This window comes from Trachemys scripta, chromosome 24 (assembly GCF_013100865.1).
Source record: "Trachemys scripta elegans isolate TJP31775 chromosome 24, CAS_Tse_1.0, whole genome shotgun sequence".
Classification (NCBI taxonomy): Eukaryota; Metazoa; Chordata; order Testudines; family Emydidae; genus Trachemys; species Trachemys scripta.
This window is the reverse complement of record NC_048321.1, coordinates 11,719,640-11,732,144: the sequence shown is the minus strand read 5'-3', so window position 1 is coordinate 11,732,144 and position 12,505 is coordinate 11,719,640. Positions and strand designations below refer to the sequence as shown.

At 42.6% G+C, this 12,505-nt stretch overlaps 2 protein-coding genes across 2 annotated transcripts; one reads left to right on the top strand and one right to left on the bottom strand.

Moving 5' to 3' along the window:
- The first annotated feature begins 2,806 nt into the window (after window positions 1-2,806).
- On the top strand, window positions 2,807-5,911 carry LOC117869691 (scale keratin-like). The gene is made up of 2 exons (XM_034756742.1): window positions 2,807-2,822; window positions 4,923-5,911. The coding sequence occupies exon 2, from the start codon at window positions 4,943-4,945 to the stop codon at window positions 5,444-5,446; it is 504 nt and encodes a 167-aa protein (XP_034612633.1). The 5' UTR covers window positions 2,807-2,822; window positions 4,923-4,942; the 3' UTR covers window positions 5,447-5,911.
- A 3,718-nt stretch (window positions 5,912-9,629) lies between these two features.
- Window positions 9,630-11,785, bottom strand: LOC117869716 (scale keratin-like). Its single transcript, XM_034756779.1, has 2 exons — window positions 11,719-11,785; window positions 9,630-10,620 (listed from the first exon to the last, which is right to left on the bottom strand). The coding sequence occupies exon 2, from the start codon at window positions 10,598-10,600 to the stop codon at window positions 10,097-10,099; it is 504 nt and encodes a 167-aa protein (XP_034612670.1). The 5' UTR covers window positions 10,601-10,620; window positions 11,719-11,785; the 3' UTR covers window positions 9,630-10,096.
- Window positions 11,786-12,505: the final 720 nt, after the last annotated feature.

Here is a 12,505-nt window from a genome sequence, read left to right as displayed (position 1 = left end):
CGTGAATAATGTAGCTGAATTCGACCTATCGGAGCCGACTTACCCCGCTGTGAGGACAGCGGCAAAATTGACCTCCGCGGCTCCCCATCGACGGCGCTTACTCCCACCTCCGCTGGTGGAGTAAGAGCGTTGATTCGGGAATCGATTTCTACCCGCTGATTCAGGCGGGTAGTGTAGACCTAGCCTAAGAGATCTTACAAAACTGGGTGACTGGGCAAGAAAATGGTAGTAGAATTTCAAGTTGACAAATGCAAAGTAATACAGATTGGAAAATATAATCTCAATTATACAGTAATAATGATGGGATCTAATTTAGTTGTTGCCACTCAAGAAAGATCTTGGAGTTATTGTGGGGAGTTTTCTGAAAACATCCGCTCAGGCATAGAATCACAGAAATGTAGGACTGGAAGGGAGCTTAGGAGGTCATCTAGTCCAGTCCCTGCACTCATGGCAGGACTAAGTTTTATCTAGACCATCCCTGATAGGTGTTTGTCTAACCTGCTCTTAAAGATCTCTATTGACGGAGATTCCACAACCTCCCTGGGCAATTTATTCCAGTGCTTAATCACCTTGGCAGTTAGGAAGTTTTTCCTAATGTCCAATCTAAACCGCCCAATCTGCAATCTAAGACCATTGCTTCTTGTCCTATCCTCAGAAGATAAAGAGAATAAGTTTTCTCCCTCCTCCTTCTAACAACCTTTTATGTGCTTGAAAACTATTATCGTGCTCCCTCTCTGTCTTCTCTTCTCCAGAGTATACAAACCCAATTTCTGCAATGTTCCCTTATAGGTCATGTTTTCTAGACCTTTAATCATTTGTGTTGCTCTTCTCTGGGCTTTCTCCAACTTGCCCATTTCTTTCCTGAAATGTGGCACCCAGAACTGGACACAATTCTCTAATTGAGGCCTAACCAGCATGGAGTAGAGCAGAAGAATTACTCCTCATGGCTTGCTTACAACACTCCTGATAATACATTCCAGAATGATATTTACTTTTTTTGCAACAATGTTACACTGTTGACTCATATTTAGCTTGTGATCCACTATGACCCCAGATCCCTTTCTGCAGTTCTCCTTCCTAGGCAGACGTTTCCCATTTTGTATGCGGGCAACTGATTGTTCCTTCCTATATGGAGTACTTTGCATTTGTCCTTATTGAATTTCATGCTATTTACTTCAGACTATTTCTCCAGATTGTCCGGATCATTTTGAATTTTAATCCTATCCTCCAAAACATTTGCAGCCCCTCCCAGGTGGGTATCATCTGCAAACATTATACATGTACTCTCTATACCATTCTCTAAAATTATTGATGAATGTATTGAACAGAACTGGACCAAGGACTGATCTCTGTAGGACCCCACTCATTATGCCCTTTCAGCATGACTGTGAATCACTGATAGCTACTGGTTTTCCAACCAGTTATGCACCCACCTTATAGTAGCTCCATCTTGGTTGAATTTCCCTAGTTTATTTGCGAGAAGGTCATGCGAGACAGTGTCAAAAGACTTACTAAATCAAGCTATACCTCATCCTTTGTTTCCCCCTAACCTATCAAAGAAAGATATTAGGTTGGTTTGACACGATTTGTTCTTGACAACTCCATGCTGACTGCTACTTATCTTCTAGGTGATTGCACACTGATTGCTTAATTATTTGCTCCATTATCTTTCTGGGTACTGAAGTTAAGCAGACTGGTCTGTAATTCTCCAGGTTGTCCTTATTTCCCTGTGTATGCATGGGCACTATGTTTGGCCTTTCCTAGTCCTCTGGAGTCTCTCCCGTCTTCCATAACTTGTTGAAGATGATCACTAATGGCTCAGATACTTCCTCAGTCAGCTCCTTGAGTATTCCAGCATGTATTTCATCAGGCCCTGGTGACTTGAAGACATCTGACTTGTCTAAGTATTTTTAACTTGTTCTTCCCCTATTTTAGCCTGTGATCCTACAGGATTTTCACAGGTATTCACTTTGTTAGACTTCCAATCATTACTAAACTTTTTGGTGAAAATTGAAATAAAAAGTCGTTTAACACTTCTGCCATTTCCACATTTTCTGATACTGTTATTACCCTTCATTGAATAACGGGCCCACCCTGTCCGTGATCTTCCTCCTAATGTATTTGTAGAATGTTATCTTGTTACCCTTTATGGTTCTAGCTAGTTTAATCTAATTTTGTGTCTTGGCCTTTCTAATTTTGTCCCTACATCCTTGTGTTATTTATTTATACTCATCCTTTGTAATTTGACCTAGTTTCCACTTTTTGTAGGACTCTTGTCTGAGTTTCAGATGAATGAAGATCTTAAGGGTGAAGAAGATCAGAGGGATAATACCGGGGAGGTATCTTGCCCATAAAGACTTAAGGTGAAATGTTCATGTCATCTGTGTGGAATTTAAAGAACTAACGTGGAATCCTGTATGTCACAGCAGATTGTAATATTGATACACCTCTGAATCACCCTCCTATTTTGAAGTCTTTCAATGGAGTACTAATGAAATGGAACTGGATTTATATCTGTGTCAACACGAAGGAGATCAGAGGGATAATACCAGGGTGGTATCTTGCCAATAAAGATTTAAGATGAAATGTTCATGTCATCTATGTGGAACTGGGAATTGAGTAATTGATTAATCATGATCAAGTCTATTGCAATAATTAGAGGTGTTACCCATTGAAGAAAACAGTTTGTTTTGTTACTGATAAGGTCTTCATACAGAAGGGGTGTCTCCTATCCTTCTCATTGGCTAAGAAGGCATATAAAGTGCTTGCAATGCTGGGTTGTTCTATCCACTTTTCTTGACTTCATCCCCTTGGTGAACTGGGTAAGTCTACTGAATTCAAATTACTCTAGTTGTTGCTTTAGAGATAGTTTAACTATGGAATGTATCTGCACCAACAGCAATATTAAGGAGGTTAATTCTTTCTTTCCAAAAGAGACTCTCTGAAACTAGTCAGTTGCAGGCCTAGGTGGATGCTGACTTTAAAAATATCATTCTAGGGTTTATAAATCCACATATGGGGTTGGGACACCCATTCCCAATCATTATACTAGGGTAGGCTATGTAAATCTATTGCACAATTATGAAAAATTGCAGCCGTAAACTACTTTAGGAATGGACAGCTTTATTCTGACCCTATATAGATAACTACGATTGCCAGACCTTCAGCTGACTCCACTGGACTCATAGGTATTTGCATGAGGTGATGATCCGAACCTGCTGTTTCCATAAAACGCTGGAGACCAATTTTGAAATATAACAATTGAAAAGCAAGTTGATTGTTCTTTTTAGTTTAGTAGATGATCTAGATCAAGATCAGTTTGAGAAGTTGGAAGTCCTTTATGTGAATTTTCCTTCAGGACAATTCTAGCATCTTTGTTACTGATGTTAGGAAGAAATTCTCCTTATGAGTAGTTTCCTCCATAACGGGCCATGTCAGGGCTTCTATAATTTCCTCTGAAGAGTGTGGTGCTGCACAGGATTAAAGACAGGGCATTGGTTGAATTCGACCACTGATCTTACCAGTATTGCAAAACATAAAGTGTTATGGGTGCAACTTGTAATCTCCAATCCAGAACAGTAGCTGGTGTAAGTTGAAAGAGCACCTTTGAACTAAAGATAGCTACGATGACTTAGATCAGACGAGGATTCTATCCCCAGTTTTGAACTCATTTAACAATGACACTTGCATTATTAACAGTGTCTCTACACTTCTTTCTGGTAAAAGTTTCCAAAATTATTTGAAAATTCCAAGCATCCGTAATGGAAATATTTTCTACTGTGAGTTTAGTAATTAGACTCTGTGTTTTTGAACTCATCCCTCCTGGTTAGAACAGAAGGTCTGGTGAGAACAGGTTTCTGCATTTGATTTCCTGTGTGATCCTGGGTAAGTCCGATGGGACCAGCTTCTCAAACGGGTCAGCACTCAGACAGTGTAGCTGCATTGAAAGCCGAGCATCTAATCTCCTGAAGCTACATCAACAAAGAGACTTAAGTATCTAAGGTCCCCTTTAGGCAATGAAGTTCAACAATAACGTGACACTGATGTCTTCCAAACTGCTAAGACTACAGGCACCGAAATTCTCTCGGCACCTAAGTTTCTATCTGTGCACATGCACAAAACCACCAATGTCCTGATTCTCCCAAGGTGCTCAGTGTCCTGGCCCCAGAGGGAATTTCCCCCCGATCTCACCTGTGGCTCATAGTGCATTAGGTTGGCTCAGGGCACACCTACCAGTTCAAGACACGCTGCAGATGCAATTGAGGGTGACCATAACAGGGCTTTGGTGGGCTGGAGGCATGCGGGTCTTCCAGAATATCTGATAGACCAGTAGTTAGTGCATTCTGCTAGGATATAGGAGACCTGTTTTCATAATCTCACTCTGTCAAAGTTGGAGCAGGAACTTGACCCCAGATCTCACACCTCCCGGATGAGCTCCTTACCTGTGGTTTTACTCTTTGTTTGTTGTACAGTGCCTGTCACAATGGGGCCCTATTCTCAGTTGCAGCAATTAATAACTACTGGAATTTCCTAAAGATCAATTCTGTCACAAATAGCAATTAGGAAGGTCTAAATTCTGCTTCCAGCTCATTCCATGACTCACCAGTGATTGTGGACCAGTCACTTCCACCTATCCTCTGTGCTGTTAATATTGTTTCCTAGGGAAAATAACTACTCACTTCACCTGTGTGTTGTGCAGCTTTATGGTTGCATGAAGCAGTGAAAAGGTAACTTCTCATGAAACTGCTTGAAATTATTTTATTTTCGTTTCTGAAGCCTGGGGGTACTGGGTGCAAAGGATATGTGGCGTTCAGCAAAACTCATCTACTTACCTAGCCCCCATTACTCTAACACTCAAAGCCTGAATCTTTTATTCCACTATTAGTTGTGTCTTACGTTTTCATCCCTCCTGTGTTTTTCAGGATTCCCTCCATCACAGAAGATGTCTTACTGCCCACCCCAGGACTGTATTCCCGATATATGCCCACGCCCATATATTGAAGTCTGCAATGAGCCATGTATCTCATCGTGCGGAGATTCAAATGCAGTGGTCTTTGCGCCACCAGTTGTTGTGAGATTCCCGGGACCAACTATGGCTACATGTCCTCAAGACAGCATCGTAGGAAGCTCCTTACCAAATATGCCAATTAGAGCTGGGGGCTCATATGGTTCCGGTGGCGGTTTCAGTGGCTCAATCACTCCTGGGGGTAGTTACAGTGGTGGTTTTGGAGGAGGTTACAGTGGAGGCTATGGGGGAGGTAGCAGTATTGTTTATGGGGGTGGAGCCGGGGGTGGTTATGGCGGAGGAGCTGGGGGTGGTTATGGGGCTGGTTATGGTGGCTCATACGGTTGTGGGGGCTCACGTGGTTATATCAGGAAGTCATATCGTAGCATTTCTGGGGGAGGATATTCTGGATTCAACCGTGGAAACTGTGGGCCATGTTAAACCCAGAAAAACCATCCATGGAATGAGAAACAATCAGGGAATGACAAGATAGAGATTCACCACTGATCATATGGACAATGATGCCTACAACTCTACTTGCAGACTGTGGGTGTTTGTCACCTCTATAAATCAGGCCTATCTGTGTCTTCCACTTGCTACATATTATTTCAGGTTTAGGATCTAATGGTTTTGCAGCTTACTCTTATGCTCCTATTGTGCTTTGTCCTATTTGACGTTGAACTGGCTAAAACAAGTCACTTGGCGGAAAAAGGGACATGATTTTCAAACTCAACAGCTTCAAGACAGAAAGCAGATCATCTTGTGTGAAAAGCCTCACTTTGGAGTGGGTGATTGGTTCTTGCTTGGATTGTACCCCTGAAAATACATTCTTTGTACTCTGCATTAATTCATTCTGCAAGTGTGTACTCCACTGCTCATTCCCATTAAAAATTATTCTGCATCATAGCATTGGCCTTCTGGTTTTCCTTTCTCTTACATTCTTTCTATCCCAACCAGTTTGGGTGAAATTCACCACGGTGAAGGTGCTCTGTACATGCCCCCTGCACTACATTCCTCCAACTCAAGAGCATCCCTAAGCAGCAAAATACATTAACTGGTCTATAGCATGGTGCTGGCCATCTGCCCAGGGGATCTATTCCCCCTTGTTCCAAAAGTCTCAGAAGGGAATTAGAATATATTTCCCTGCTCTAAATATTACATAAAATCGTAGAATCCTTGAAATATAGGGCTGGAAGGAACCTTGAAAGGTCACCTAGTCCAGTCCCCTGTGCGGAGGCAGGACCTGACCTGACTGTCTCTGATCATGGGCGCCAGGTTTGTATAATTTTTGGTGGTGCCCAGAACGGGTCCAAGCAGAGCCGTCCCGGCCGTAGAATGGATTGGGACAACTGGCCCGGGCCCGTGCTTTGCGGAGTCCCGCACTTCAGGGGGATGCATGGTCCAGGCAGAGCCATCCCGTCCATAGGACAGCCGGGGCAGCAACTCTGGGACCTGTGCTTTGGGGGGCACGTGCTTCAGGGGGACGCGAGGTCCAGGGCAGCCTGGGAGGTTAGCGGGAAGCCTGGTGCTGGCAGCAGCAAGTGACCTGGCCCCAGCCTAATCTGCTCTGCCCCGCGCCGCCGGCTTCCAGCATGGCTCAGGGGAAGGGCCGGAAGCCAGAAAGAGAGGAGGGGTGGGGTTTGGGGGGAAGGGGTGGAATGCGGGGGAGGGTGGGCTGGGGCAGGTCGCTTGCTCCTGCCAGTGCCAGGACCCCCACTAGCCCCCCAGGCTGCCCTGGACCCTGTGTTCCCCCGAAGCGTGGGCCCCGCAAAGCAGGATAAGCCCGAACATTGGTGGAGCCAGGCCCACATTCCTAAATATTGTTGGAGCACAGGCACCACGGGCCCATATAACTTGCCACCTATGTCTCTTATTACATATCCTTATAAATCTTCAATGATGGAGGTTCCACAACTTCCTGTGGGAGGCTGAAATCAATGGTTAACTATTATAATTAGAAAGTTATTCCTAATATCTAACCTAAACTCCCTTGTTGCAGATTAAACCAAATACATCTCATCATTTCTTCAGCGGATATGCAGAACAATTGATCAGGATGCTCTTTATAACAGCCCTGCACATACTTGAAAACTGTTATCTGTTCCCGCATCCATCTGCTTTTCTCAACACTAAATATGTCTAGTGTTTGGAACAAGTCCTCAGAGGTCAGGTTTCTAAACCTTTGGTCATTTTTGTAGCTCTCCTCCGGACTCTCTCTAGTTTTTCCACGTCTATTTACTTATGGGAAGATGAGAGAGGATATTGATTTACCAAAGATCACTCAAGACATCTTTGGCTAAACACAAAGCCAAGATTTTCAAAAGCAACTGGTGATTTTGGTGCCCAACTTCAGACATCTTGAAAAATCCTGCCTTTTAGAAGTACTCACTGTCTATTCTCTGGACCACTGTTCCCATGAATATGTCTCAAGCAGAATCTAGGACCATGCACTTTTGAAATTTTGAAAGTAAACACACACATTAAGTAAAGTAAACCTAATACATTAAGAAACTGATTACAGGTAATATCTCACCCTCAGAGGTGTTTCAATAAGCTTCTTTCACAGACTAGACTCCTTCCTAATCTGGGCCCAATCGTTTTCCCTGCTACAGCCCTTTTTAGTTCCAGCAGACATCTCAGGTTGTAAGTAGGGGTTTTCTCATGATTGGTAGACCCCTTTGTCCTGCTCCACTCCCATTTTGGAACAAGGCAGGAATCTTTTGTCTGTTCTTTTCCCCACCCTCGCCTCATCAATGGAAAAGTACAAGGATTAAATGGATTCCATGATCATGTGACATGGTCACATGACACTGTGTAACACCCCAGTCTCCATTCTTCCTGGGTTGGCTCACACCTACACAGGAAGGAGTGCAGGTAAATAAACCATTTACAACCAATTGTCCTAGTCAATGGGAGCCATCAAGATTCTAAACCACCATTAATGGCCCACACTTTGTATAATTACAATAGGACCTCAGAGTTATACTTCATATTTCTAGCTTCAGATACAAGAATGATACATGCATACAAATAAGAGAATAATATTCAGTAGGTTATAACCTTTGTTATGATACCTTACAAGAGACCTTTTGCACAAAGCATATTCCAGTTACCTCATATTCACACTCATAAGCATATTTCCATAAAACATATGGAGTGCAATGACACAGGTGTCAGCTGAAGAAAAATCATTATTCAACTAAAAATCCTTTCCCTCATATTGACTTAAAAGTTATCATAAATTAACTGGAGGGAAATTATTTTTTAAAGTCCTACCTATATCTTGATGTTAGGAAAGTTTTTGACACAGTCACACCAGACAAAATTATTATCAGATGGCTACATAACTGGTTGAAAGATTGGACTCAAAGATTTGTTATCAATGGTTAGCTGTCAAACTAGGATGCTATACCTATGGGGGGTAGCCAGAGGAGGTTGTCCTGCATCTTTTACTCTTCAGTATTTTCTCTAATAACTTGAATAATGGAGTGGACAGTTCACTGATAATATTTGAAGAGGACACTAAGCTGAGAGGGATTGAAGCACCTTGGAATACAGGATGAGAATTCAAAATGAGCTTCACTAACTGGAGACTTCATCTGAAATCAACAAAATGAAATCAATAAAAGCAACTGCAAAGTATGAAGTTTGGGAAGGAAAGGCACTGGTAAGGCCTCAGCTGGAGTTTTGTCCCCAATTTTGCCCAGCACACTTCAGTAGAGAAGATGTGAACAAACTGAAGAGAGTCCAGAGGAGAGCTACAAAAATGACAAAAGTTTCAGAACCCTGACCTCTGAGGACAAATTGAAAACACTGGGCATGTTTAGTGTTAAGAAAAGCAGACTGACGGGGGACTGGATAACAGTTTTCAAGTATGTGTGGGGCCGTTTTAAAGAACATGGTGATTAGTTGTTCTGAAGATAAGATGAGATGTAATTGGCTTAATCTGAATGATGGGAGATACAGGTTAGATATTAGGAATAACTTTCTAACTCTAATGATTGTAAAGCGTTGATTTCAGGCTTTCATGGGAAGTTGTGGAATCTCCATTGAAGGTTTATAAGGAGAGGTTAGACAAAGACCAGTCAGGTCAGGTCCTGCCACCACACAGGGGGCTGAACTTGGTGACATCCCAAGGTTCCTTCCAGCCCTATATTTCAAGGATTCTAAATAAATAAATTAATGGAGATATCCTATCACCTAGAACTGACCTTAAAGGTCAACAAGTCCAGTCCCCTGCCTTCACAAGCAGGACCAAGTACTGATTTTGCCCCATCTCCCTAAGTGGCCCCCTCAAGGATTGAGCTCACAACGCTGGGTTTAGGAGGCCAATGCTCAAACCACTGAGCTATCCCTCCCCTACAATTTTATGTAATATTTAGAGCAGGGAAATATATTCTAATTCCCTTCTGAGACTTTTGGAACAAGGGGGAATAGTTCCCGTGGGCAGATGGCCAGCACCATGCTATTGACCAATTAATGTACTTTGCTGCTTAGGTATTCTCTTGAGTTGGAAGGATGTAGTGCAGGGGGCATGTGCAGAGCAGCTGCACCAGGGTGAATTTCACCCTAATTCCTTTGGATAGAAAGAATGGAGGAGAAAGGAAAACCAGAAGGCCAATGCTATGATGCAGAATAATTTTTAATGGGAATGAGCAGTGGAGTACACACTTGCAGAATGAATTAATGCAGAGTACAAAGAATGTATTTTCAGGGGTACAATACAAGCAAGAACCAATCACCCACTCCAAAGTGAGGCTTTTCACACAAGATGATCTGCTTTCTGTCTTGAAGCTGTTGAGTTTGAAAATCATGTCCCTTTTTCAGCCAAGTGACTTGTTTTAGCCAGTTCAACATCAAATAGGACAAAGCACAATAGGAGCATAAGACTAAGCTGCAAAACCATTAGATCATAAACCTACAATAATATGTAGCAAGTGGAAGACACAGATAGGCCTGATTTATAGAGATGACAAACACCCACAGTCTGCAAGTAGAGTTGTAGGCATCATTGTCCATATTAGATCAGTGGTGAATCTCTATCTTGTCATTTCCTCATTGTTTCTCATTCCATGGATGGTTTTGCTGGGTTTAACATGGCCCACAGTTTCCACGGTTGAATCCAGAATATCCTCCCCCAGAAATGCTACGATATGACTTCCTGATATAACCACGTGAACCCCCACAACCGTATGAGCCTCCATAACCAGCCCCATAACCACCCCCAGCTCCTCCGCCATAACCACCCCCGGCTCCACCTCCATAAACAATACTGCTACCTCCCCCATAGCCTCCACTGTAACCTCCTCCAAAACCACCACCGTAACTACCCCCAGAAGTGATTGAGCCACTGAAACCTCCACCGGAACCATATGAGCCCCCAGCTCTAATAGGCATATTTGGTAAGGAGCTTCCTACAAAGCTGTCTTGAGGACATGTAGCCATAGTTGGTCCCGGAAATCTCACAACAACTGGTGGCGCAAAGACCACTGCAGTCGAATCTCCACATGATGAGATACATGGCTCGTTGCAGACGTCAATATATGGACGTGGGCATATATCGGGAATACAGTCCTGTGGTGGGCAGTAAGACATCTTCTGTGATGGAGGGAATCCTGAAAAAACAGGCGGGAGTAAAGAAACTATGAGACACAGTTGAGATTGTAATAAGAGATTCACGGTTTGAGTTTTAGAGTAAGGGGAGCGAGATCGGTAGGAGGGCTTTGTTGAGGGCCACATATCTGCTCCCGTTTCTTCCTTCTATTCCTTTGCACCCATTCCCCTTAGGCTTCAAACGCACGCACACACACACACACACACACACACACAACTCCCAACAATTTCAAAACGTTAACTTTTCATGCAACCATTAAGCTGTACAACACCCTGTGAAGTCAGTGAGAGTTACTTTTAATTCAGATCTGCTATTTCAGCTGGTACCAGCTAAAGATCTGGATTGAAGATTAAAAGTTCTACACATAAGACTTCAAGTTTTGCCATAGTGGGTCAGCTCAGTGATCCAACTCATCCAGTGTCCTTTCTCTAATGCTGTGCAGCATGACATTCTTCAGAGAAAATGATAGGAGCCCTGATGTGGCCCATTGTGGAGGAAACTGCTCATAAGGAGAATTTCTTCTTACTGTCACTAACCTAGGGGCTAAATTTGCCCTGAAGGGAAAGTCATATAAAGCACTTCCAGCTTCTCAAACTTTTCAAGGTCTTGATCGTCCACTAAACTGAAAAGAACAATCAAGTTGCTGTTCAATTGTTATATTTCAAAACTGATCTCCAGCCTTTTATGGAAGCAGCAGTGTCAGATGATCATCTTGGACAAATAGCGGTGAGTCCAGTGAAGTCAGCTGATGGGCTGGCAATTGTATTTATCAATAAAGAGTCAGAATAAAACTGTCCATTGCTAGCCTAAAGCTGAGATTTTTCATAATTGTCTAATGGATTTACATGCACTACCCCCTATTATATTTATTGCAAATGGGTGTTCCAATCCCATAAGCAGATTTGAAAATCCCAGCATGATATTTTTAAAGTCTGCCACCAGCAAGGCCTGGAACTGACTATTTGAGAGAGTCTATTTTGGAAAGAAAGAACTAACCTCCTTAATATTGCTAAAATCACAGACTTTTGGTGCAGGTTCAGTCCATAGTTAAACTATCTCTAAAGCAATAACTAGAGTAATTTGAATTCAGTAGACTTACCCAGTTCACCAAGGGGATGAAGTCAAGAGAAGTGGATACAACAACCCGGCGTTGCAAGCACTTTTATATGCTTTCTTAGCCAATGGGAAGGAAGGTTCAAAAACCAAACAAAGTGTTTTCTTGCTTTGTATGATAATTATTATTATCTTCTAATTATTTTAATGGCTTTGCTATGGTTGATCAGTTACTCAATTTTCAATCCCACATATGGATGACATGCATATTACACCATGAAGTTCCTTTAACCTGAAAGTTTTATGGGCAACATACCTTCCTGGTATCATCTCAGTAATCTCCTTGGTGTTGACAGAGGTATAAATCCAGTTCCATTGCATTACTTCTTCATTGAATAACTTCAAAATATGAAGGTGACTTAGAGGTGTATCAATATAACAATCTGCTGGGATCTGCAGGATTCCGTGTTGTTCTTCAAATCCCGACTAGTATCTAATTAGCAGCAAGGTGGAATTCTTGTGGGGTGCAAGACATTATTCTGCAGGTGTCCATTCTCACCCTTAGCTGTACACTTTGTGTTTGAGCCAACACCCTTTGGAAATGCATGAATGTCTCTCCAATCAGTTCAATGGCCTTAGAAACAGACCTTCTGGGTTACAATACTGTGCTGGACATATGACCAGGACAATAGCACGAACTCATATATTAAATGGTAATAAGTCTCCAAGACCAGATGGTATTCACCCAAGAGTTCAGAAAGAACTCAAATATGAAATTGCCTAACTACTAACTGTGGTAAGAAGTCTGTCGCTTACAGCAGCCTCTCTATCCG